The sequence below is a fragment of the Podarcis muralis genome, chromosome 10 (genome assembly GCF_964188315.1).
Source record: "Podarcis muralis chromosome 10, rPodMur119.hap1.1, whole genome shotgun sequence".
NCBI lineage: Eukaryota > Metazoa > Chordata > Lepidosauria > Squamata > Lacertidae > Podarcis > Podarcis muralis.
In genome coordinates this window covers 45036724-45063910 of record NC_135664.1, presented here as the reverse complement: position 1 = coordinate 45063910, position 27187 = coordinate 45036724, and the positions used below count along the sequence as shown (strand labels likewise).

General features: G+C 46.1%; 2 protein-coding genes across 15 annotated transcripts in view; one reads left to right on the top strand and one right to left on the bottom strand.

Annotated features, from left to right (window-relative positions):
* Positions 1-27187, bottom strand: part of RRP7A (ribosomal RNA processing 7 homolog A) — a 40095-nt gene that overhangs the window by 3814 nt on the left and 9094 nt on the right. The window contains exon 8 of one of the 4 annotated variants that reach the window (XM_077935443.1): positions 16954-21012. The exons of 1 other annotated variant lie outside the window; for it this stretch is intronic. The gene's annotated coding sequence lies outside the window, so the exon portion shown is untranslated. Of the gene's footprint in view, positions 1-16953; positions 21013-22763; positions 24249-27187 lie in introns of those variants that run through there. 2 more of the 4 variants (XM_028746351.2, XM_077935442.1) reach the window with 2 other exon arrangements.
* Positions 3339-27062, top strand: SERHL2 (serine hydrolase like 2). Of its 11 annotated transcripts, none has more exons than XM_028746346.2 (14): positions 3339-3613; positions 7676-7827; positions 15054-15203; positions 15371-15484; positions 16518-16559; positions 16764-16783; positions 17968-18042; positions 20514-20597; positions 20794-20906; positions 21707-21786; positions 22924-22958; positions 23513-23589; positions 25513-25606; positions 26562-27062. In XM_028746346.2, the coding sequence occupies exons 3-14, from the start codon at positions 15056-15058 to the stop codon at positions 26679-26681; spliced, it is 1002 nt and encodes a 333-aa protein (XP_028602179.1). In that variant the 5' UTR covers positions 3339-3613; positions 7676-7827; positions 15054-15055; the 3' UTR covers positions 26682-27062. The 11 variants fall into 11 exon arrangements, 9 of the variants coding, with proteins under 9 accessions (XP_028602179.1, XP_028602182.1, XP_028602176.1 ...); XM_028746343.2 differs by lacking the exons at positions 3339-3613; positions 7676-7827 and adding exons at positions 10557-10703; positions 12431-12634; XM_028746349.2 differs by lacking the exon at positions 7676-7827.

Sequence of the window (27187 nt, the reverse complement as noted above, 5' to 3'; positions counted from 1 at the left end):
CCAGTAATTATTATAAATGAATTATGTGATTGAAATAATCACATCTTGCAATGTTATGAGACATTTGATTATAAGTATAAAACAGCAATGAGGATCTAATCATGGTTATTTGAGGCAGTAATCTGTTCTATACAACCACTTCAATCTCAGAATGGGGTCAGCTGTCCTTACAGAAAGATAAGCATGGGCTCCACACTTAAGATGCTACCTTTGACTTGTTAATTTATGCCACTGGCATCAATGCACAAGGTAGGAATGCAGGAATCTCAGGGTTATGCATCAGTTCTGTGACCGAACAGGAACATTATAGGAATGTGTTGCCAATGCAGCCAAAGGAGGTTCATTTGTTTTATTTCTCAATCCGAACAAAATGGCAGATGGTTTATTCATCAAAATGTTAAGTTTTTCGAGTCTTAACATTTGAGTAAAGCATTTGGATCTACTATTTTGGATACAATGCAGCACTCCTCATCGGACTATGTTGAACAACTATTTAATACCACCAACAACAGTGCACCAAATTACACCTTACACTCATATTGTGACTGACCAGATTTTGTTACAAACTAATGCAAAGTGGTAAGTGGTGCTACTCTAGGCTTGCCATACATCAGGAAAATTCCTGACATGTCCTGGTTTTCGGGTGTAAAAATGGTGCCGGAGGAATTTTGCCAAACAGTCAAAATGTCAGGGAAAACCCGGATGTATGGCAATGCAATGGAAAAAGCAGCGTAAACAGCTCAAAATATCACTATTTTTGGGATAGGTTTCCCCAAAAAAGTTTATTTTCTTTAAAAAAGCTCAACAATATTACTTTTTTAATTTTACTTTTTGAAATATGGCAACCTTCCAGCTGCTCTTGAGAACATAGATATGTTCATATTCATTAGTCACCTGCTCTCAAAATACCAATATTATACCAAATGGATATAGTCCGAACTTCGTAAATCCATATGACCCCACTTTTTCCACACAGGAACATAGAACATAGTAGCTCCAAATTATATTTTTTACTAAGGGAGAACTGACTCAAAATTCATGCCCAAGAAATCTCACCCTTCCCCTAACCCTTCCTAGCATCCTGCCCCCGCATTAATGGAACGGAAGCACTTTGGAGAACATAGAGCATCTCCGACTAGTATGCCATTTTAGGAATGCAGATAAAATGACAAAAATACTGACAATACAGCACATTTTAAGGAAAGGCGAAGGATGTTTTGAACAATGACTGCAATGGCACTTTTTGTGTTCCCCAATAAATTGGTATTCAGAGGCATGTGGGCTCCAATACTGGAGGTAACAGAGCTATCCTGACTAGGAGGAGCCTTTAGAGTCATTACTGTCACCTTGTAGTAGTGAATTGCGCTGTGAAGTCTTTCCTTTTGTCTGTCCTATATCTCCCAAGATTCAGCTCTAATTTCACGAGAGCGGAAGAAAACACTTTCTCCAATCAAATCAATTTTCTAAACCAAAAATCCGCAAACATTTTAACTTCTCACAGGGGACTGTTTTTGTTGTCCTTTTCTGAACTTTCTCCAGCTCCACAAAACCCCTTTTGAGGTGTAGCATCCAGTAGACAGTATTCCAAGCACTAAGCAGCAGTATTAGGTAACTGACCTCCTGCTCCAAACGATCCCATCCTTTGTGTCATATAATGCAATTACTCAGGAGTGACACAAGCAACATAAATATTAAGCATTCAGTAGTACCAGCTTACAGCCAAGAGCCCGCTAACAAATCCAGTATTACCATACATAGAAATTCCTAGATTTCAAAATATAATTATATTTAGAATAAAAACACTAGTTACAATGCCCCCTATATTACAGCACCTGCATTTTACAATTATTTTCAGATTACTTGGCAACTGAAGAGCAGTCTTCCAAGTGACCAACAAACGAACACTTGCTTTCATAGCAGATTATGTGTTTAAAACAGGGCATGGCAAGAGAATACTAGGCAGTCATTTCTCAGGGATGCGTTTGTTACAAGATCCAGCACCGAGCACAGGACTGGATTAAAGGATCTCCAATGCCCCATCCAGCTCCAATTTTATGCTTTTCTAAGCTTTGAAGAACTTCAAGGGGCTCACAGTGAACTAGCCTGGGTTTAGCAAGCCTATTCCAAGTGGGAGCCCCTGAAGTGGTAGCGCAATGCACAGAAGCAACACCAACTGTTCTAAGTCACGTTGCAAAGACTTTAAAGCAACAATCAGATGCATACTTACTTAAGTGGAATATGTATCAGTGAAGAAAGAGGACCCTTCTTCCAAGTAAACATCTGGGGTAAGAAGACCAGAAAGAAGACCATTCAGAGGATGAAGAAAGTGGACACAGAGCATCTCTCTCTCACCCTCTTTCTAATATTAGAACCCACAGCCGTCCAATGAAGCTGAATGTTGGAATTGGCTCCTAAAAAGATGCAGCAATAACCACCAACTTTAAAAGAGTTTTAGGCAAATCCATGGAAGATACAATGGCTATTATCTCCAATTCCCAGGGTCAGCAAACTTTTTCAGCAGGGGGCCAGTCCACCGTCCCTCAGAGCTTGTGGGGGGCTGGACTATATTTTTTTGGGGGGGGGGAGTAAATGAACGAATTCCTATGCCCCACAAATAACCCAGAGATGCATTTTAAATAAAAGGACACAATTCTATTCATGTAAAAACATGCTGACTCCCAGACCATCCACAGGCTGGATTTAGAAGGTGATTGGGCTGGATCCGGTCCCCAGGCCTTAGTTTGCCTACCCACGCCCAATACCAAAGGCATGGTCCCAATAACTAGGAAGCACAAGTGGGGAGTATCTCTTGCACTCAGGCCCTACTTGTTGTGAGCTTCCCATAAGCATCTGGTTGTCTACTGAGAACAGGAGACTGGACCAGACTGGTCTTGGGCCTGATCCTGCAGGGGCTCTTCTTGATTCGGCGATTGCCACCAGGTTTCTACAGCTTTCTAGGGTTAGCTGCTCTAAATCAAGTCCGGACTTCTAAATCAAGGGCAACACCAACATCTGTTCTTGTTTAACTACTTCTGCAGTCTCTCTTCATCTCCAGGAGCTATTAAAAAAGGCTTTGAGGTTAGCCACTGCTTCCTTCCCGAGATGTGACTCAAACAACCCGTTTGAAGCAGGCAGGGGTAACTAACTGCACAGCTTTCCATCGGAGGGGGGGGGGAGAGAAGAGGGGGGAACCAGGTCTCTTTCCACCGCACGGTTCCCGCCGCCAGATCAGCTCGCAGGAACACCCCCCCCCCCTAATTGGTCCCAGCTGCGGATCCTTCCGCGGCATTCCTGCCTGCCTTGGCGGCGCCCGGGCAGCCGAGCGCTTTGTCTGCGGGGCTGGCGGCTGACCCCGCGGGCTTCAGGGCGCCTTCCAGGGCGGGAGGGGAGCCGGGCGCACCGTTTGCGTGCTTCGGCAGCGACCCGAAAGCCTTGCGCGGGAAAACAGCAGCAACACTTAGGAGAACGGCCAGTTTTGTCAGATATGGGGCTGGACTCAGACTAAGTCCATTGAACTTGGGTCCCAGTCAGGATTTAACATCAGCACCTTCGATTTCAAGGAGACCCAAACTTAGCTTGCTTGCACCCGGGTCCTAAGCACGGCTACTCTCTAGTAAGTCTTATGAATTCAATGGGGATTCCTCCCAGGTATGTGGGGTTAAGTTTGCAGCTTCAGTCTGGCTCTTACCTTCACGACGTCGGTGGCTTAACTGGTAGGGGAACCAGATATTCCCTATAGCCCCCCCCCAAAAAAAAACTCCGCTTCCAGTCGCCCCCCCACCCGTCTTCCCTGAAGCAGCTCAAAAAAACAAAAGGAACTTTGCGTACTTACTTCATTGCACTTTGCTACAAAGCAGGCGAATCTTTTCTTGCTGGAGAACCCCGAAAGGTTTGAGCATGGAGAAAGAAATCTACTCAGTTTGCAAAGCTGTGAATGCCTCTCTTTGGCTGTTTAATGGGGGTAAACCCCCACCAAAACTCTCGATTTCTTTTTGCAGCGAAGGGTGGGAGAAAAAAGCCCCCCCCCCCAAATCGAGTAATTAAAAAAATAAGACAAGGAACCAAATGAAGAGTAAGATTTGGGAAGTGCGGAGCTCTTCCGAGCCAGAGCGACGCGCAGCTCCAGCTCCGGGCACGCGGGCTTCCCGGCGGGGGGGGGGGGGAGGCGGGGGCGCAGCAGTTTTGCAGCGCGTCGCGTGCGGGAAGCTTGCGCGCTGCCCAAGGAACCGGCCTCCAAGTTCCTCGTTCCAGGAATGGGCACTTAAGGGACAACTCGCAATTGCCCCCCTTACTCAGAAACGCAGAGGAGGGGGGCTTCTTCTTCCCTACTCCGCTTCTTCTCCCCGCCCGTGTGACGCAACAGAAGGTGCCCATTAATGCAAAATCAAAAGAACATGTTCGAAATGAGGGGAAATGCTTGCATTAATGACCGCCAGTTGATAATTAGCATTTTCACTGCACGGATTTCGGCGCGGAAGCAGGGCCCGTCAAGAGAGTTCCAGCCCCATCTGAGAAACTTCCATTAATTTTGTACAATGCAGAGTTCTCTTGTTCGGCCATTCCTCCCAGGAGCTCAAGGCAACATACAGGGTCTCTCTCTCTCTCTCTCTCTCTCTCTCTCTCTCTCTCTCTCTCTCTCTCTCTCTCACACACACACACACACACACACACACACACACACTCTTTATCATCTTCAAAACAATCCTGTGTTAAGTGAAGAGAGCAATTGGCCCAAGGCCACCTTTCCTAGTGCCTGATGCTCTGTGCACTTGAGGCTGCTTCAAAGCGAGGCAAGCAAAATCCTACAAGCTACAAAAGCAAATTTAATGCCAAGGATTAGAAACCGGTAGCTGTTTACTCGTTTGCTTTTTAATGATTCAATCGATAAATTAATTCAGTTTAAATACATTTATTAACTACTCTGTATTTTTAGCCCACATATTTTTAGCCCACCTTTCAATGTTTTTTATTTAAATGATCAACGGGGGGCTTCCAACAACATCCTTAAAAAAAACCAATCTGGGCAGCGGCAGGACAGGGAAGGTCCTATCTTCTTAACCATATGACAGGTCATCAGAGCCAGAGCAAAGTCAAGCCTTACTAGGCAGAGGGTTCCGTACTGTCCCTATTGCCACAAAGAGCACCTTATCCTATGTACCTGCTGGATGTGCTCGCTCAGCCAGGCTCAGGACCAAGTGAAGAGGCTGCCCTGCTGGTCTTAAAGAGCAGGGAGGCTGATAAGGGAGAAGGCAGCATTTTAAGTATTTGTAGTCTGCTTTTCACTCCAGTCATGGGACGCGGGTGGCGCTGTGGGTAAAACCTCAGTGCCTAGGGCTTGCCGATCGCATGGTCGGCGGTTCGGATCCCCGCGGTGGGGTGAGCTCCCGTCTTTCGGTCCCAGCTCCTGCCTACCTAGCAGTTCGAAAGCACCCCTAAGTACAAGTAGATAAATAGGTACCACTTTATAGCGGGAAGGTAAACGGCGTTCCGTGTGCTGCGCTGGCTCGCCAGAGCAGCTTCATCACGCTGGCCACGTGACCCGGAAGTGTCTCCAGACAGCGCTGGCCCCGGCCTCTTAAGTGAGATGGGCGCACAACCCCAGAGTCTGGCAAGACTGGCCCGTACGGGCAGGGGTACCTTTACCTTTACCTTTTTTTCACTCCAGTCCCAAGGCAGCAGACAGTAACATTAAAAGCACAATTACCATAATATTAGTAGCAATCAAAAATAAAATCAGCAGCAAAAGGAAAAATAAATAGAATAATATAATGGACCCAAGTTGTTTTCAGCTTTAAAGGGTTAAAAAACCAGTACTTTGAATTGTGCCTGGAAACAATCCAGAAGCTGATGCAACTATTCTAACAGAGGTGTAATGTGCCCCCTCCCCAAGAACTAGCTCCTGGTAACATACTACAGTGGTACCTTGGGTTACATACGCTTCAGGTTACAGACTCCGCTAACCCAGAAATAGTACCTCAGGTTAAGAACTTTGCTTCAGGATTAGAACAGAAATCGTTCTCCGGCGGTGCGGCGGCAGCAGGAGGCCCCATTAGCTAAAGTGGTGCTTCAGGTTAAGAACAGTTTCAGGTTAAGTATGGACCTCCAGAACGAATTAAGTACTTAACCTGAGGTACCACTGTATCAGATTCTGGGCCAGTGACCCATGCCTGGATGTTTTTCAGAGGTGGTCCATGTAGAGCACATTGCAGTAATCTGGTCTTGATAGAACAGAAGGGGGTGTCACAATGGATAGCTCCAGGGCTTCTTTTTCAGCCAGAACTCAGCTCTGGCACCTCTCAGGTGGGTGCCATTGTGATTCTAAGAAAACAAGGGAGGTGTTCATGGAGAGTTCTGGCACCTCTTTTTCTAGCAAATTGGCACTAGATAGATCTGACTTCTCTAGGAACAGATGCAGCTGGAACACCAGTCAAGAGTGACCAAAAGCACTCTTGGCAGCAATCAAGAGCAGGAAAGAATTGAGGTTTGTGGGTGGTTGACTTTGTCAACCTCCTATGTATCCTTTCCACATCACCGGACTTCACAAACTGAGAAGTATTCATGACATGCAGTTGCTGAAGTTCTATCCCCTGGATTTGCTCTAACTGTGGCATCCAAGTTGCACCAAATTGTACAGGGACTCAGGAAGTGGGGGGGGGGGGAATGGGCAGAGATAAACTTTTCTCCCTCTCAGTATTACAACCCACAACCTTCCAGTGAAGCTGAATGTTAGAAGATTCTGAACAGGCAAAAGGAAGTATTACTGTACACAGAGCATAGTCAAACTAGAATTCATTACCGTAAGAGGTCCTAAAATAAACTCTAGTCTAAGCCTCCTTGGATTCATAATGAGGTTTTCTCCATCTCTAGTCTCCATCATACCTGCCATTTCATCACCCCAAGTTCTGCCTGGTGTTCTGTCAACCACCCAGGCCATTTCTTGATTCCAGAGATCAAGCACCTGCCAAGGAGTCATCAGATGGTTTCTGGGTTTCCATATGTTTCTACCCTACTTGTGCAATTGCTGCCTAGGATTTCGAGTCTCTGGATAAATTACCAAAAGCTATAAATCTCAAAATAATACTGAAACACAATGCGCCTGAAATATGCTTGTTACGAGTGTATATGGTGTTGGTACTCACCATGAGGTTGTTATAATAAATGCCACACTTTTAACATTTGGGGGGGGGGAACTGCGAGTACTGTATACCCTGGAGTACCTCCAGAAAAAAACCCCCACTGCTTGTAACATTTCCCAAACAAATATTATTTGGAATATATTCATAAAAATTGTAACACTGCTATATACCTGGGATTGTTTAAAAAAGAAAAGAGGGCTGTAGCTCTTTTTAATAAGTAGATTTACACTACATCTTTCTCTTTACAGCTTCCTTTAAGAATCCTTATATTTTGGTAAGTGAAAGATTGAGCCAATTTTCCTCCTGCCAGGAAGCAGATTAGTGGGTCTTTTCACAGAAGCTCCTCCCCTCCTTCTCTAGGACAAAACCAGTTCATTAAGGAACTGTGACAAAGGCTTTCCAGGAAAGTGATTCCTTTTTGATGCTGGTGGAGAAAGAACCAAAGCCCATGACACACATTTCTCCCTGTCCAAATGGGTTACCATGCTTGTTTGATCCCTATGTCCCTATACAGGCCTGAAACCTACTTTTCTTTTCAGATAGGAAGCCCATCTGGAACCCAGATGGCTGGTGGGATTTTGCTGTGGTGCCAGAGTGGTCACGTATTTCTGGGGGTACTCAGGGATACACAGTACTGGCACCTTCCCCCCACACTTGTCAGAATCGTGGCACTTACTGTAACAACGTCATGGTGAGTATCGGCACATTTCCTCCCCACCCCCCGAAGAAAAGCACTGGGTATAGGGCAGGTAAAGAGAAAGCTGAGCAGAAAGAGGGCTTGCAAAACCCCAAGTAAAGCCCCTATATGGTGCTTTGTAAGCCCCAACAATCAGCTGATCATCAGTGCTTGCAAAACACAGGGCTGTGCCTTTGCCGGTTTAATTGTAGACCACATGGGCAAAAATGGGCCACCTGATGTCATTGTGATGCCAGATGATTGTTATGGAAACCTTTGCTTTTTGCTACTCTAATAATAATAATAATAATAATAATAATAATAATAATAATAATTTATTTGTACCCCGCCCATCTGGCTGGGTTTCCCTAGCCACTCTGGGCGGCTTCCACAGAGACCAAAAATACACTAAAATGTCACACAATAAAATCTTCCCTGATGTCTTCTAAATGTCAGGTAGTTGTTTATCTCTTTGACATCTGAAGGGAGGGCGTTCCACAGGGCGGGTGCCACTATCAAGAAGGCCCTCTGTCTGGTTCCCTGTAACCTCACTTCTCGCAATGAGGGAACCGCCAGAAGGCCCTCAGTGTTGGATCTCGATTTCTGGGCTGAACGATGGGGGTGGAGACGCTCCTTCAGGTATACAGGACCGAGGCCATTTAGGGCTTTAAAGGTCAACACCAACACTTTGAATTGTGCTCGGAAACGTACTGGGAGCCAATGCAGATCTCTCAGGACCGGTGTTATGTGGTCCCAGCGGCCACTCCCAGTCACCAGTCTGGCTGCCGCATTCTGGATTAATTGCAGTTTCCGGGTCACCTTCAAAGGTAGCCCCACGTAGAGCGCATTGCTGTAGTCCAAGCGGGAGATAACCAGAGCATGCACCACTCTGGCGAGACAGTTCGCGGGCAGGTAGGGTCTCAGCCTGCGTACCAGATGGAGCTGGTAGACAGCTGCCCTGGACACAGAATTAACCTGTGCCTCCATGGACAGCTGTGAGTCCAAAATGACTCCCAGGCTGCGCACCTGGTCCTTCAGGGGCACAGTTACCCCATTCAGGACCAGGTAGTCCCCCACACCCGCCCGCCCCCTTTCCCCAAAAAACAGTACTTCAGTCTTGTCAGGATTCAACCTCAATCTGTTAGCCGCCATCCATCCTCCAGTCCTCCAAATCCTCTTAATATTTTATTTGTGCTGGAGAACAGACTCCTGTCAGTCCAGTGCAGCTGCCACCCCAAAACTAGTATGTTTAACCAGATCAGTAGGAGCACATGAGGAACTCTGTAGTTTCAGTAGTATAGAGTATCCTAAACAATTCCTGGGAGGGAAAGAGGAAATCAGCGTTTTTCCAGAAAAGGGATTTTATTCATGGAGCAACTGCAAGATCAATTACCGAAAACTATCCCAGATGGGAGGGGGGAGCAGCAGTGAGCCAAATGCAGTATAGTGTATATGGAGAGAAAAGGGTGAGAGCTGGCAGCACTGACAAGAGGGAGAAATTGAGAGAGGGGAAGAGGGTGCTGGTTGATTTTTAAACTTTCCTTCCTTGCAATTTGTCAAAAGCACTTCAGCAGAAGAGAGAACGGGGATCCTCCATGAGGGGGTAAATCCAAGGGCAAATGAAGCTCATGTTCCCAAATTGTAGCAAGAAAACACCATGGAGCAGAGTGGTGCAAAGTCATCACCAAACAGTGGCTTCCAGGAGTAAGTTAGGCAAAGTGTCTATGGACCAGTTTGTCCAAAAATGTATGAAAGTCCAAAGGTTCATGAATTCCAGAGTTGCACTAAGCCAGTATTTGAAAAGGTCAGTCCAATAATGCATCTGTCAATAGAAGTGCTTTTGAAATCGTGCTGCATTTGGAGAGGGGGTGGTCCAAGGTCAGCTATGGACAAAAACCCCTGTTCCTCATTCTCAATACTGTAGAGAGGTTCTAGGCACCTGGGTATGTGTAAGTCTGGTGCTAGGTAGAAGATCACACAGAAGAGGTCAGGCCCTTGGTGTTCTCTATTAACCAGTGAGTATTATTTTGTCTGAATGGATGCAGAAGAGAAACTGGCCTTGCAATGTCTTGATAGTCAGCTGTGGGCCAGTTGTAGAGTGAGAGACAATATAGGAAAGCAAAAACACAATGGAGCTGAGCTAGTGTTCTCTAGCAGCAGATTATGTGTTTCTGAATGCCCACTGTTGGTTTGACCAAGGCATGAATTCAGGACCACCTTCAACAGACTTGGAAACCTCTGTCTTCATGTCCTTCCCTGTTTTATCTCCCTTCTGTTGTGTTTCAGATTGATAGTTACCGGTACTTAAAGCATCATGCACATTGATAGTGCTTTCATTATAATAATAATTTAATAATAATTTATTATTTATACCCCACCCACCTGGCTGAGTTTCCCCAGCCACTTTGGGAGGCTCCCAGTATAGTGCTGCCAGGTAGCCTTGCCCCCTTGAATAGCCATCTAGCCAGGGAAGGAGAAAGAAAAGTGTGCTCCCACCACCACCACCGCAGGTGACTACCCCAGGTAAAAACAAAAAGTGGGGCACAAGCAGTGGAGGGGAGGAGAAGAGGGATGTGGCCTTGGTAGCTTCCCCCCTCCCCCCAAGCAAGCACCTTGCTGAAGCCCCCCTCAAAGCTGGCAGCACCTCTGTTAGCCATTCAGAAAATGCTTTAATAATTAAGTTACCATGGAAACACATCACCAAACTTTCCACACTCTTTTAAGTCTAAAGCCCAGACCAGGTATTGCCTCAGGGCAACCTGCACTGAATAGCTCTATTCACAGGAGACAATCTGACTAAGGAGACTCACTCTGACTAAGGCTGGCCCTGAATGCAGGAGATGTTGCTTCACAAGAGATTTCCTGTTGATGCTTAATCTGATGCTCCATCTGTTAAGTATATTACATTCTGTTAAGTATATTACATTCACTTTTCCGAGCCTGTTCCCTTAAATGAACATTGATTCCCTCGTTGATGATGTGATGCTTAGATCATTCAGCTTGTCCAGTAAAAATCATTTACTAGGATTATTTTGAATGAAGAGGTGTGTGGTATTCATTGCTTTCCAGTAAGGTCTGAGTTCCACTAAGAGCTGATTGACTTAGTGGAACTTGGATCTCATGGGAAAGCTGCTAAATACCGCACACACACCTGATCCATTCAAAATAATCTTTGCAAATGAATTTTACTAGGATTGATCTAGTTTTTAAAGTGTTGATTCAATGTCAGGCAACCTCTGAATTATTTGCCGGCTAAGCCTGATAGGTGATGTTTCTATGGACTATTAAGCTAGAGCTGTGTTTGTATCAGAGCCTTGCTTGTCACAATTTCCTCTCAAATATTGTGGGGAACCGTGTATTTGTGTTAAACAAATGCGAATAGGAGAAACAAGAACTACTTTCCACACTGGTCTGCAGTCTTCGTTCTGGCCAGGCTGATGTGCCTTACCATAAATTCTGTGCCAACAGGAATTCAGAAGGTAAAGCTTTTCCTGGCGTGCACAAGAAGCAGAGGACATTTCATCTGCTTCTGATGACACAACAATTAAAGGCAGCAGGCCAGGGCACTGCTACAAGAAAGCTGGCAGCTACAACTCCAGCTCAGAAATGAAAATGTTTCACAGGTTTTTGCTGCAAACAAGAGAATGGAGCCTTTTACTGTACCACTGTGGATTGGAAGCTGGTATGAATCCATAGTGACTTCTGCTGTTCCCCATCATTTTTTGCTTGCTAATTATAACGGGACAGCAATTATTCTATTCAACTTTCAAGGCTGAACTCACCTGTAGTGGCCACCAGGGGAGGCTACATTGGACCAATGGAGCTGTTAGCTTCAATTTATGTATTTTGTTAGGAGCAAAATGTCTCTCATTATGACAAGAAGGCTGGAATATACCCAGTAAACTGAGGTTTTGGATGCAGCGCTTATAGGGATAACAATGTGTATGCATAGGCACACACCCAGGTGTGTGAAGGCTAGGCTACCCAGTATCAGGGATGGAAACTGCAGCAGTTTAGTTCAGTCAGGGGAGCTAAAAAGGTGCATGGGGTCCTTATTTTTCCTACAGCAGGGAAACTATCAACCCTGGGGTGGGACATAGCTATAACGTCCCCAAAGGCCTCATTCTCCATCCTCTCAGATTTTCCAGGTCAGCCACTGTAGGCTCAAGGGAACATAATTATTCGTAGAGAGCCAGGGACCCATTGCACCTTGGACACACACAGCTTCTGTCCAGCAGGCAGATAGTTGTACATGTGACAGACAGCGCAAATGCATAAACGAAGATGGTAAAATATTTTGTACATTTCAAGCTATGCCAGTGATGAATGCTGATTTCAACCCATGATGATCCTTGCTGCACCATTTCATACGCCAGCTTCCTTTCAGGCCCCTGGTCAAGATCGAACATCCCAGTCACAACTTACATTTCACAGGGCAACCCCATGCAATCATATTTACTGGAAAGCAAGTTTGGCAATGTTCAATGAGATTTCCCCCATGCGGTCTTAGCCTGTGCAAACTTACCTGGAAGTAAGCCCCGTGGAGCATAATGGGGCTTCCTTCCAAGTAAACATGCACAAGCTCGCGCTGTGACAATAGGATTCCATTCTTGCATAGGGTTGCATAGGACGCTCTCTGAATTCCAGAGCAAGGAAAAGGCAGAAGGAAGGAGCGCCCGGTCCCTTTAAGAGCTGCAAGCTTGCTCTTTGCATCTCGCCGCCGCACAGAGGGAAGTCTTTCTCTCTGGTTCCGGCAGCTGCAGATGGGGGAGAGAGTTGCTTTTCTTCGCACAGCTTGAAAGCCAGAGATCTGCGTCCCGCGGTGAGTGATCATTGCAGCGGTCCCTTCGGGTCCGGTGCCTCGTACTTTCACGCCGTTACTTTCCCCCCTCTTAATTATTAAGCAGAGTTTTCAGCCTTCCACTTCGTTAATGCTCGACAGAGTTGGCGCTGGGTCAGCAGCTTTGGAGACGGGAGAAAGTCCCCTCCGTGGGCCTGTCCAGCTCTGTAGTTCTAGTAGGAAAACGCCGACAGACACTTTTCGAGCCCTTCACGCGCATTCGTGAGTGTTCAGGATTGTTAGGGGGCGACAAGGGAGGCCGCGGGAGGCACAACTTGTGGCAAAGTCCACCGCGTCTGACTCGACAATTCTCTGCTGGGGCTCTGTGTGAGACGCAATGGAGAAGAGGGTGCCTCTGAGCATGTGCAGCGACGGCCATCCCTGCCCTTCGCCACCGGAGCCATTCACCGGTACAGATTCACACCTTTATTGTGCTTTATAGATAGTCCTGACCCCAGTGGGCTTGTTTTAGAAATTAAGCTTAATTAAGAAAATTAATGGGATATACGGGCACAGATGCGTGCAGTAAAAGTAGGTTAGTCAGTAGTCCTTCGATGTTGTGTCCAGCATTGCAAAAGGGTGTGAGAGGTCAGCGAGTAAACAGGTAAACTGCGGCTGCTTTATCTTCTCATTTTCCTCCTCTCTTACACAATAACCATATAAGTACTGATGCAATAGCATTTTTTTCAAATATTTATTGGTAACTTTAGGCACCCGCAGTTAAACTTGTTTCTCAGTTTTGATGTCAGCTGTGCTCTATGGAGGGAGTGCATACTGCCCTTAACTTAAAAATACCATTTCCACTTAGACTGCTTTTTATAATAATAATAATTTGTTATTTATACCCCGCCCATGTGGCTGGGTTTCCCCAGCCACTCTGGGTGGCTCCCAAAAGAATTAAAAGCACAATAAAACATCAAACATTGAAAACTTTGCTAAACAGGGCTGTCCTCAGATGTCTTCTAAAAGTCAGATATTTATTTCCTTGACATCTGATGGGAGGGCATTCCACAAGGCAGGCGCCACCACCGAGAAGGCCCTCTGCCTGGCTCCCTGTGACCTCACTTCTCGCAGGGAGGGAACCGCCAGAAGGCGCTCAGAGCCTGACCTCGGTCTCCAGGCAGAACGATGGGGGTGGAGACGCTCCTTCAGGTATACTGGGCTAAGGCCATTTAGGGCTTTAAAGGCCAGCACCAACACTTTGAATTGTGCTCGTAAATGTACTGGGTGTTTGAAGCAGGAGTCCTGTTTCCCACCTATGTTGGTTCTTGTGGGAAGGGAGTGGTGAGCCTGGGCAAAACAGACACCTAAAGGTTCCACCTCAGAGCCAGGCTTTGGTTTGAGGCAGCCTTGAAGAGCCTTCCAAATGGTTGATTGTGCAGTAAATTTTGCTTTCTAGTGGCGTTTGTAGGGTGTGCGTGTGCCAGTGGTGGGCAGAGGGTGCACTGCAAATTGAGAATAAGACCCTGAATATTGAGACTTGAGACTTGAATATTGAGAAATGTCATCAGTGTTCAATCTGCATCCCATAAATGTAGATGTCACTAGCAACATTTTGCTGTGTTTTTGTATGTGCTGTAAGCCACCCAGAGTGACTGGGGAAACCCAGTCAGATGGGCGGGGTATAAATAATAAAATTATTATCACCATCATTATCATTATTACAATCATCATCATTATTATTGGACTTGGCAGCCCCCATCATTGGGTGAGTGTAATAGAATGTGGCTCATGTTGGCTGAGGCAGAGGCTTGATCACCTCTGACATGCTCAGAGACATTTTGTTGGGGTGTGGTGGGTCAGCCTTTGACCTTAAGCTAATCCTGGAAGCCCACCATCTTCTGTATGTTTCCTTGCCTGGCAATGAGCTGAGAAGCTTCTGGAACTTCGGGGAAGAGCAGCAGAAACTCAGTGAGTCAAGAAGCATTTAATCATTGTCAGGTTCCAAATATCCCTAGGGGCAGACCATCCTAATGGGTCCCTCATTCCTGCATCTTTCTGAAGAGGGTGGGAAGAGGCAGCCAGCCAGACAAACCAGCGCTGCCTGATATATTTGTTTCAGTGACTGGATGCACAGGGCCAGAATCTGTTTATCGACTTTTTGTTTGTTTATTTATTACATTTATATGCCTCTTTTTCTCTCAAGGTGGTCAGATAGTTCTCCCCAATTTATTATCACAACAATCCTGCAATGTAGGTTAGGCTGAGAGATGGTGTGACTGGCCCAAGGTCACCCAGTGATTGGGGATTCAAACCCTGGTCTCCCAGGTCATAGTCCAACACTCTAACCGTTATGCCATACTGATCAGCGTTGGTGTCCAGTGGTTATGAGACATAGGTGAGACTGCCTTCTCTGGTAACACTATCATCACCAGGAGACGCTTCTGTTGTTTCATTTCAGACATGATCTCAGAGATGAAGTTAATGGTCCCCTGGGGCCACATCGCAGCCAAGGCATGGGGATCTCCACAAGGCCGCCCTGTCCTCTGTTTGCACGGGTGGCTGGACAATGCAAACACTTTCAACAGGCTCATCCCCTTACTTCCCAAAGGTAGGATTCGTCGTTGGGTCCTGTGTTGTTTATTCCTTTATTTAAACAGCTGGCTAACAATAGTTAGTTGTGGTGCACAAGTAACTTAATACAGTGAAATTGTAGTGTGTTATACAGGCGTGTGGTTTGGCACTTGACTTGTTTCTCTTCCCTTTGTTCTCTTTCAGATTGTTACTACTTGGCCATTGATCTTGCAGGACATGGCCTGTCATCCCACCGCCCACCTGGGGCAATCTATCACTTCATGGATTATGTGGGTGACGTGCGCAGGGTAGCAGCAGGTGAGCCTGTTGGATTTGTTTGTAGCCTGTAGGCAGTTTGAATTTCTCAGTGGCCTGGATCTATATTTCTCCTGGCTGCAGTCAAGACAGTTTCTCTCACACTTCCTGATCAGCCGAAGCCAGCAAGTTCTCCCCAACCCACTTTCAAGGCCAGACATAAAATTTTGCAGCCCTTGCTTTAATTAGACAGGCTCCAAAGCCTCTAAAATAAAACACTAGTCACAACTGGCACATACATACAGTTACAGTTTTACAGGTTGTAAATTCTCAGTGTAGCAATTCTCAAGAGTAGGTGTAAACCTTTCACCTTAATCTAGTTTGGTAAAACTGGTTAGTAGGCATTGAGCTTTGACATCATTCCTGTTTTTTAGTTGTGGAAGGCAAATTGTTACCAAGTTAATAATTGTGAATGCCCTTCTCAGATCCTAAAGCACAGCCACATTGCATAGGGCGTAGCCTTGTTGTAGGAAATGTACATTGTTGGAGCTGAGCCTCTATGAACATTCCCTGTGCAATTTAGGGGATTAGCTCTTATTGCAGCATTAACCATTTCCCAATTTCCCAACATCCATTTCTTCCTGTGCAGCTTGTTAGCTGCCTGTTTATCAAAGGAACTCAATCAGGCATTCCCTTTTAGAGGGACTTCAGATTCAAGAAGTATCTAAAGAAGTGTTCATGCACACGAAAGCTTATGCCCAGAACAAACTTAGTTGGTCTCTAAGGTGCTACTGGACAATTTTTTAATTTATTTCGACTGCTTCAGACCAACATGGCTACCTACCTGTCTCTTGCCTGCGACAGCCTGCACTAGCTTTCCCCAACCTGGTGCCTTCCTGATGTTTTGCACTATGATTTCCAGCTGTGCTAGCTGTGGCTGTTGGGAGCTGTTGTGCAAAACATCTAGAAGCACCAAGTTGAGCCGTGATGTGACTAATGTTTGTATTGTGATGCTGCCGATTGCTTGGGGGCTTGTGAAACCTGGGCTATCTGGTCTTAACTCAGCCTCTCCTTTGCTCTTTGTTTTTTTTTTTAGCAATGAAATGGAATCGGTTTACCCTTATGGGCCACAGTTTGGGTAAGTGACTTTTGTCCCCGAGGAAGCTGGTGTTTCTCACACATAATCACCTCCCCCCCCCCCCTCTTCCTTGTTTGTTCACTTATCAAATTATGGTCCTGTTCTCTCATTGCTGGTCAGTTTATACCCTTTGGATTTTATGGGTGGTCACTGTGGTTCATACTCTGTGTTCATATAAACCCGACTTCCTTTTCTTTCCTACAGGTGGGAGTATTGCAGGCATGGTGAGTATATTCTTATCTGGGCATTTTCATTATTCCCTCTATTTCCAGTGTTCAGGGTTTGAGTGCCACAGATTATGTAGCAAGAACAACACCATCCATACACAAGAGGAACATATCAGAAGGCTTGGAAGAATTCTGTGCAGAAGTGTGTTATAATAATAATAATATAATAATAATAAAATAAATTTTATTTATATCCTGCCCTCCCCAGCTGAAGCCGGGCTGAGGGCGGCTAACAACAATAAAATAGTACAACATTCTAAAATCATTTCATTATAAAATAAATTCAAATCAAATTAATGGCAACCATTGGGCTAGAGTTCTGTGAGGATTGCCAAAGGCCTGGTGGAACAGCTCTGTCTTGCAGGCCCTGCGGAAAGATGTCAAGTCCCGCAGGGCCCTAGTCTCTTGTGACAGAGCGTTCCACCAGATCGGAGCCACAGCCTCCAAGGTGTTTTTGTTTGAAGACCGTAAGTTCCTCTGTGGGACATAGAGAGAGAGAGGTGGTCCCGTAGGCACGAGGGAAAAGGGAAAAACAACAAGAAACACCCCCCAACAGCCCAATGAGAATTAAGTGGCCACACAATGCTGACTCAGTTGGGGTGGAGGATAAAATTTTGGGCTGGGGGAAGTAGGAATAGAAGGGCTGGGATCTTGAACAGCAGCACCATAGACTGCAACACTGTGCTGTGGCTCCCACTAATACACTAATAGCAATCTCCTTTCTCTGAGTGCTAGTCTTTATGTTGCCAAACCTTCACCATCCATCCCCAAGAGGGACAGGTTGGCAGGCTGAAGACCCTCAGCTTTTCAGAAGTACAAATACATATTTAGGAAACAAACTCTTAATAAGAGAGGGGTTTTTTAAATTAAAAATAGCCCAGTGTAGACTGAGCATGCTCAGTAGGCATGGAATGCTGTCTGGCTGTTGGAAATTTAATAGAAAACCAAAGGAAGTGGACAAAGACTAGACCATCCTCCAGAGGAGTATTCTACATTGCAACATTTTGTTGCAGAACTCACTTATCTATATAGAAATGTCTCTTCTCAAAACACAGTTTTTTTCTGTGACGAACACACAAGAGAATAAGAAATGATATCTAGGCAGAGGTGATAGAAATTACACTTTTTGTTCCTGCGGTAAAAGAGCTAAACTTCCTTTCTTTTCCCCTCTGTCTTCCTAGTTCTCTAGTATTTTCCCCGAACTGGTGGACAAGCTGATCCTGGTGGAATCGTATGGTTTTTATCCTGCACCTCAGGTTAAATTCTATATATTTTTTGCTACCCTTGCAGTATAGTTGAGAGAAGTGGCATGAACTGAAGAAGCTATATAAGTTTCTTTGCTAATAGAAGGTGGTTATTTTTGAGGTAGTGTTGAGCCTGGTGTGGGGCATATGGGAGGCAGCCCCACCTCTGCCCTCCATTATAAGGTGGAAGGCTAGTGGGTACATGGCAAGTAGGTTGGACAAAATACTTGTGCCTTTTTGACAGTGCCCAGGGCTGCTGCTGTAGATGCAGCACCACAACTATTCGCTTTACTCAGGCCTAGGCTAGACGCTAAACACAATATATGTAATTAGCAATTTTTAAAATCACAGATGTGGGCTGGAACCCTGATGTGAGTTGAGCAGCCCCCCGTGCCATTTGGGCAAGTGCAAATTGCTTGCTACACGGACTCATGCCTATTTGCCTCAACAACTTACCGTATTTTTCCATGTATAAGACACCCCCATCTATAAGATGACCCCTATTTTTGGGGACGCAAACTAAAAAAAATGGCTCCCCCTGGTTCATTCCCCCTCTTCTTGCTGTCCTTCGTTTCCTGCAGGCAGGCAGCAGTGTAACCCAGCAGAGCCTGAGGCGAGGAGGAGGAGGAGGGATGCCATTGCTTTGCTATGAGGTGACTCCTGCCCTCTGTACTCTCCTCCTCCTCCTCCAACCACGGACTGACTTGCTCTGTGGTGGCGCTGCTGCCTTGCTGGTGACAGGGGCGGCTCACACGCGTTCTTATTTATTGAGGGAAGCGGGGACAAGAGTGCGGGGAGAAGAACATGAAGGCAACGGGCAGCCACAGCTGAGGTGAATTGAAGTGGCGAAGGCAGAGGACGAAGAGGGCAGTTAATCAATCATCTCCTTTTTGTTACTATATTATCCTTCGGCTCCCCACAGAGGGAATGGCTCATGCCGGGGCTGCGGGAAGCGTCAAGCCCTTGCTGGGCACCTCTGACCGCAGAGACGCCCAGTCTCTGGTGGCAGCGCTGGTGATGTGGGACGCGCTGTCTCTGGAGGAGATTGCTCACACATCAGACCTGCACTGCCGCACATGCGCAAAACCCACCTATTAAGCTGTTCCATTGGAGCCAGAAGCCGCAGCAACAGCAAGTCCACACCGGCCCTTGTTGCAGCCACTCATAACACCGCTGACTATCTCAAGCAACAAATCCCACAACACCAAAATGCACTATGGATAAGACACCCTCCCATTTTCTGATGTTTGTTTTGAGGGGGGAAACCTTGTCTAATACACAGAAAAGTACGGTAGTCAAGTGGATTATCCCTTTTGTTAGGGAACTTACACCCCTTTCCTTTAGTGCTGTAGATTTCCAGAGTTGTGAGGCAGATTTGCAAAGAAGAGAGGCACAACGGTCTGAATATGTTGTCAAAGAAACCGGAAGTCTGTGGTTACCGTGATTCCTGCTTTGCAGGAGTTTAGACTAGACGACCCTTTAGATTCATTCCAACTCTACAATTCTATGATTCTATTGGGAGGAGCCAACAGTTCAGGCTTAGCATCACGTGTAGATTTAGGACCAGCCAGTGGATAAATTAACTTTGAAAAGAGTCATTCCCAGAGGTGTGTTAATTACTGAAAAGGAGCAGGAAAGGTGATTGCTACTCCCCACATGATGAGACTTTTCTACAACTGCCACTTTTACGTCTTTTAAGTGCTGGCTTTATCAGAAAATAGATAAGTAAATCTGTTTTCATATATCCTGTGAACCATCTTGGCTCCAGCACTGGGAGAGAGGCAGGGCAATATATAAAATAAACATTTAATTAAAATTTAAGTGATTTTTTTTCCAGCTGGAAATTATTTCTTGCAATTGTAGAGGCAGTGGGTGAAAGGCAAACTTCCCTCCCTTGCATGCTTAAGTTTCTGGGGTGTGATTTAACCCAGCTCTCATGGCAGTCTTGGAGTCAGTCAAAATGTGTAGACAAAAAGCTTTTCTCTCCCAAAATCAGCAACTGCATGTGCCAGTGATGGGATACAAAGAATTTGATCTATAACTCAGGGATCTCTAAGAGGTCTATTATACCAATACAGCATTGTTCTGTCTAAGGCTGGGCGATACCTGGTTTTCAACATCGGGATATGTCATGAGCTAAATAAGGGTTGAACTATGTAGAGGCATTGACTGGCTTCAATTTTCCCCACAAGGTGACTTTTGCACACACATAATGATTTGCGATATATTGCCAGGTCAAAAATTATGAAACGCAATATCACAATATGGACTTCAAACTGATTTGGGATGATATATTGATATACCGCCCAGCCCTAGTCCTGTCCAATGTTTACTGGTTGCACAGAATGACATGAGCTTAATCAGGAAACGTTTGTGTGTGTGACTTTCAGGGAATTTAATTGGCTCTCGATCCTAGGAGGATTTCCTCCCACAAAAGCCACTGCCCAGGCTCTGTTATTGTTTGTTGGCTCTCTTGTTGGCAGGGTTATCAAAGGGGCCCGGGATTACATACAGAAAAGAAGCCGAGGCTGCTGTTCACCCCTAGAGATGCTTTCTCACGTTTAGAGGTGAGGTTGGAAGGCAGCACGGCATTGGAAGTGAGGCCTAGTGGTGTCAGAGTGCATAGAAAGAGCTAACCCTTTTGATTCCTTTACTTTTGTCTTACCTTCCCAAGAAGCTAATACTAATGTTGTTTTGTATACCTTGTGAGGGGCTTTGGGTGTAACAGACTTCTGAAAGCAGATGACTATGTCTGATTTATAGGAATTGGAGAAGATTTGCAAGTCCCAGCGGGAGGTAATTGAGGAACTGCTGAATTTTGAGACCAGCAAGTACCATTCCCCCAAAGTACGCAGTCCTGAGGCAGCCCTTCAGAGGTGAGTTCCCTTCTTTGGTCTCTGGCAACCGTTGGGTGTTTTGTCCCTGGGGGTACAGCAAGGTCTGTCCTGCCAAACATAGCCGCCTCTTTCCAAATCCATTATTCTGAAAAAGGAAATGTTCTTTTATTTTATTTATTGCATTTATATCCCTCCTTCTTCTCCAAAGAGCTCGAGATGGCGTGCATGATTTTCCTCATTCTCATTTAATGCCCACAACCCTGTGAGGGTAGGTTATTGTTGAGAGGCAGTGACTGGCCTTAGGCCTTAGTCACCCAGTGAGCTTCACAGCTGAGTGAGGATTTGAACCCTTGTCTCCAACATTCTGACCACTGCATCATACTGGCTCCCTTGCAGAATCAAAACCAAGATATTAGAATGGAGAAAAAAAGACAACCAAGGAAATGGTGCTCAGAACTTAGGTACTTAGCTAAAATGCCTTCCCAAACCTAACTTAGTTGTGTTTGTTAATTTCAGTGGTTCCACTCTTGAGTAAAACTTGGTTGAATACCACCCACGTTTTTGTCACCCCCAAAAAAGGAACATAACTGGTGTCCCTGGTTCATATCAGTGATTTGTCAGGTCCAGGGTCCTGTTTGATGGCATCTCCATTGAATGCTTTCTGAAGTGTACAAGGCATCAATGTTGTACAAGGGCTGAACATAGATTCAGGATGGACAAATGTGGCTGGGTAACATTTGATAAGATGAGGGATTAGTGGGTGGTGGCATTACTAAGAGTGCAGTTCTTGCCTGCATCTTACTGACAAAATTGTACACGTTTCTGCTTGACTTGCCTAGGTTAATGGAAGCAAACAGCCAGCTAACAGAAGAGAGTGCTAAGGTACTGCTGGAGCGAGGGGCTTCTGAGGTGGCAGGAGGTAAGAGGCTGAGATACAAAGAGATGCCTGTTGTGTTTCACCGAACCTGCAATTAGGGGAGCAGAGCTTGGTGGCAGAGCACATGGGAGGGCATCTTTGGTTCCAGGGGACTGTTGCAGTCTTGTGTGAGACACTAGAGACCTGCTGCCCATTGCACTAGTGGCTAGCTGGCCCAGTGGTCTGACTCTGCCTGAAGATCTAAAACTATCTAGCACAATCGGTGGCGCATTCTGTGGCTAAATATTCAGAACTGATCTTGTTTGTATGATAGTACTGACATGCTGCCTTTTCCAAGGCAATTTATGAAGGGATTGTTGAAACCTTAAAAGCTATACAAATAAAGCAAACTAATTACAAAATTTAAAAACAGCAGCAGTTTGAAATTAAGAAGTTTACTAAGGTCTAAGTTAAAACCCATTTCAGTCCAGAGGTGCTACTTATGGGAGGGAGTTCTTAGGTGCTGAAAAGGTCTCTCGAGGGTTCGCCAGTCTGATGGATTTTGGCCACTATCTCTGAGAGGATCCGTGCAAGGCCATTCTTAAGGCCCATCTTCAAATAACCTTGTCCAAACAGTTTTGAGCTTTACTTTTTACCACCAGCAATTTACGCTGAGCCTGGAAACAAGCAGGCAGCTAATGCAACTGAAATGGAATATGTGTTATATGCTCTGAGTGCCTGTTGTCCACAAACATCCTAGTGTTTGTACCAGCTGAAGTTTCCAGACCATGTTTAAAGGCAGCCCCATACAGTCCAGTCTGGCTGTAACCAGGGCATGTGCCACTGAGGCAAGTTCCACTTTCTGCAGAATGGGTCACAGATGATGAAACAACCTAAGCTGTTAAAAGGCACTCTTAATCACTAACACCACCTGTGAGGCTTCCATAGATAGTGTCCAGGAGACACCCCCCTGCTCCCGCCAATATAAACCTGGTCTTTTAGGAGTTGTGCATCCTTGTACAGAACACTCCACAGTCCTCTTTCCAGGTATTTAAATTTTAATTGTGACAGCCGGTTAAACTTACCATTTATAGAATAACTTCCTCCCCCCTCAGTTGTGTTAAGAGAAAGAAGCCAGGGGAAAGTTTGGAGAAAAACAAGTTGTACAAAATGTGAGATGTGATTCTTCTCTTTCTTTAGGTTTGGTTTATAACAGAGATTTAAGGGTCCTTGTGGTAAGTTCTGATCTAGTTTTTTGAATGTTTCCCCCTGTATTTTTCATCCACCCAAAGGGTGTTGGAGGTACACAAATTAGTCCTTGCTCAAAGCCCTGCTCAGGCATGGGCTAGCTTTGTTAATGTTGGTCCTCTAACCTTAGTTTCCTCGTCACAAAAGTTGCAGTGAGAGCCTTTGTTGGCTAGATTGCAGAACACGGGAATATTTAATTTCCACCTATTTCTGGCTAACTCCATAGGGCTTTTCTGATGGAAAGCATTTTTGTAGACAACTGGTATTTCAGTTTCAATGGGTCTCCTGTGAATCGCCTTAGGACCAAAAGACTGTTGACCTGTGGCCAGGTATTTGCATGAACAATGCCATTTGTGGAGCACCTCCTATTGCCCCCCTGCCCATTGATTGGCAACAGAGGGTAAAGTGGGGTGACCTGCTCCACTTTCTCTCTCCCAGCACAGAATAAAGGGGCAGCATAGAAGAAACCCCTTGTGTGCTAAGCCAGTCAAACGGACTAGATGAGTTATGTTCCTTATTTGTCATTTTATATCATATGTAGCAGAACCACAGTTTTGTGTCTCTGGATCAATGTTGCCACATCCTGAAGAAAATCGAGGCTGATATACTGATGATCAGGTAAGTGACATGCAGATGTAACCAGTGCCTAGTAGATCTGCCTGAGAGAAAAAGAGAGGCAGGGGCAGAGAATGAAGAAAAATGGATTGCTTCACTGATCAGCCCTAAGCGTAAGACTGAATCAGTCCTCCTTAGACTCTAGAGCACTCCTGTAGTGCCTATAATACAGAGTAGTTGCAGAGTAGTATTCCAAGTGCAGTGCAGCCTTACGCATGTTTACCATGTTTACTTCCAATGAAGTCCTCCTATTTTCAGTAGGCCTACTTCCATCTGGGTCCGCGGAGCATCGCTGCTTTAAAAATCATGAAAATATATTGAGGTTGTGCTAAATACCAGCTTAGCCACATGCTTAGCCAATCTAGTTTGTTGTTGGCATCCGTCTGTCTTGAGGGACAATGGAGTGCACCTCCAGGGTGAAGTCAAACGGCTGCGTTAGCAGCACTTAAGTGACCTTCCCGTGGCACAACCCTGGGCAGTGCATGGAGGTTCTGGACTGACCAGATGATGTCCCCCTTCTCGGCCTCTCTGATGTGGTTCACCAGCGTGGCTGCAGTAGTTGCCGGAAGGAGGTGTACAGGGTGCCATCCAGCTGTCTTAAGGACTTCATTCTGGATTTGTGCAGGGTTTACTCCTTAGCCTGTTCTTCTCCAGAAGATAGTCTGCAAGGCAATGGAGGTTTAGGATCAGTTTTTCTCCTCTCCCAGATGGCTCCCTTTCCAGGTTGACAAGCCCTACCTGCCTCTCACTTCTCGCCGGTGGACCCACTATTGGTCTCATCCGCTCAATCTGCCAGAGCCTGTCCACATGCAGGCAAAGTCCCTGACTCGCTGAAGATTTGAGACCCAGCAACTGCACTCGCCTGATTTAGCCAGCCTGTTTCTGGACTGCGGCCACTGTTGCATGCTGATAGCTTCTAGGTGGCCCAGATGAGAGCTGAGTGCAGGGTGGGGACCAAAGGTGAACAAACTACAGTGGTACCTCGCAAGACGAAATTAATTCGTTCCGCGAGTTTTTTCTTCTTGCGAGTTTTTTGTCTTGCGAAGCACGATTTCCCATAGGAATGCATTGAAAATCAATCAATGCGTTCCTATGGAAACCGCCTTCAGACCAGGTCTGGGGACAGTCTGTCCCCCGACCTCTTCTGAAGGCTGGGGGGTGGGTGGGACAAGGGCTTTTCTTCCCACCGCCAGCCTTCAGAAGGCTGTTCTGAAGGCTGGCGGTGGGGAAAAAAGCCCTTCTCCCCACCTCCCGCCCCGCAAGCTCCGGGGACAGGAGGGCTTTGCTGCCGCCCGCCAGCATTTTAAAATCCCAGGGCGCTGTCCCAGGGCGATTTTAAAATGCTGGCGGGCGGCAGCGAAGCCTCCGCTGCCCCGGGGCGATTTTAAAATGCTGGCGGGCGGCAGCGAAGCCTTCGCTGCCGCCCGCCAGCATTTTAAGATCGCCCGGGACAGCGGAGAAGTCTCCGCTGTCCCGGGGGCTTTTAAAATGCTGGGGGATGGCAGTGAAGGCTTCGCTCCCGAAAGTCTTTGCTCCCAACCGCCAGCATTTTAAAAGAGGTCCCCGGAGATTTCCCTATGGGCTTTCTTCTTGCGAAGCAAGCCCATAGGGAAATTCGTCTGGCGAAGCACCTCGAAAAACGCAAAACCCTTTCATCTTGCGAGTTTTCCGCCTTGCGAGGCATTCGTCTTGCGAGGTACCACTGTACCCCAGAAGTGCTTTCCCTACCGTAACACCCTATACACCTCAAATCTAATCTACCCTTTTTTCAATGGCACAAGTGAGAAGGATCAGTTCAGGTTATCCACAAAGCTAATGCAATATCCAGCACCCTCTTCTATTTCTTGGGAAATTCTATCATGCAGATGATTTAAACTTTGTGTTCTTATGTGCAACCAGAACTAAGAGCTGATTGTTTTATTCTAGAGCAGAAAATGGGATTTTTACCAATCCTCCTAAAGGTAGCGTCCCATATTTTGTAGAGCCACTTGAGGAAGCATTCAGGACCAGCCTAAAAGAGGTGAGTGCAAGTCCTGAGGGGAGCACAAACTTGCTCTGAGCCGTTTTGCATTGGCTTTGCTGGGCAGTTTTCTCGCTTGGGGTTTCCATGTATTCAGTGTGGGGGGGGGAGAGGTGGCAAAGGAGGCAATAGGAGTACAGCTGGATAGACCCCCCCCCCCAGTTATGAGATAGGCTTATGCCTGGGGAACCTCTGGCCTCTTCCTGCTGGCCAACCTTGGTGCCACATGATAGACAGGCAGGTTGCCCCACCCAACTGTCAAAATCCCTCGTGTGGAGATTGTAAAAATGACAGGAAAGGGAGAAAGAAAGGCGCATAGGCCAGGCATCCCCAAACTTCAGCCCTCCAGAAGTTTTGGACTACAATTCCCATCATCTCTGACCACTGGTCCTGTTAGCTAGGGATCATGGGAGTTGTAGGCCAAAACATCTAGAGGGCTGCAGGTTGGGGGTGCCTGGCATAGGCAATGGAAGGGATATTTCCTGTGCTCTGCCGATGCTCCCCAAATGCACCATTTTTTTCCTTGACTTGGCTGATCAGGATTTAGCCTCCTGCTCGGATAGGTGGACTAAAACGGAGGGGAAGGGGTCAGTGAAAGAGGAAAAAACAGCGCAGCTTGAGCAGCATTTCCAGTGTGCAGAGGGTCACTTTCCTACCTCTCTGCCTCTCCCCTGGAGTTGAAGCAGAATTATGCAAAATGAGCTTGCACCCAATGTACAGAATGTGAGTTTGTCTTTAAGCCCACACTGAACACAGGTGTGGTTAAGTGTTCAGTAAAACTAGTGAATTGCTTTTGACCCTTTCGCTGGCAGTTGTAGATGCTTCTGGATGGGCTAATCCAGCCTACCTATTAGAACTCCCTACTCCTAGCATTTAATGTTAAGTTTCATTGTTCCATAGTTCTGAGTTTTCTTTCCTATGGTCCATCTCTCACTGTATTCTCCCTTATTCTTAGCGTTACCAATTTGTGGAAGTTGCTGGCAATCATTTTGTCCACCTGAATGAGCCCCAAGTTGTGGCCGGGATCATCAACACCTTCTTAAACAAGGACCAGAAACCCAGATCCAGCCTATAAGCAGTGCCTACCTACATCATCATGACTAGAGAACAGATGGATGCCTTAGAAAGATTCAGTCCTGCTGTGGGACCTGCAGGGTATCTTGCACAACTACCTTGTGGCGCAGTGGGGACAGCTTGCACAGACATTTATAGCACGAACAATTCTTGGTTCTGTTTCTACTGAACAGCTCAGTCAGATTCAGTTCTTCATGAGTGCCTTAGTCCAGTTACACATACGGTGGGTGAGTGGATTTGTCTTAAAATGTTAATTCATGTACTGGATTATGATTTTCTGGGCCAAAGTCAGGTGTTCTATCTAGGTAACAACTGTTAGTTCAGTGAAGGAAACATTTTAGCCACTCATGCTAGTTTAGGTATTAAAACTAAGTTTGTTGCAGCTTGCACTTGTAGAAGTACTTCTTTCCTCATACAATTTAAAATACTTCTAAACCAGGGGTCCTCAAACTTTTTCAGCAGGAGGCTGGTCCCCTGTCCCTCAGACCTTGTGGGGGGCCAGCCTAT

Excerpts from the sequence above, each read along its gene's own strand:
- SERHL2 (XM_077935438.1), top strand. The coding sequence starts at position 13,648 with ATGGGAGGGCATTCCACAAGGCAGGCGCCACCACCGAGAAGGCCCTCT. Across the intron at positions 16,784-17,967 it reads GTGGGAGTATTGCAGGCATG|TTCTCTAGTATTTTCCCCGA; the intron begins GTGAGTATATTC and ends CTGTCTTCCTAG. Across the intron at positions 21,787-22,923 it reads GGCTTCTGAGGTGGCAGGAG|GTTTGGTTTATAACAGAGAT; the intron begins GTAAGAGGCTGA and ends CTCTTTCTTTAG.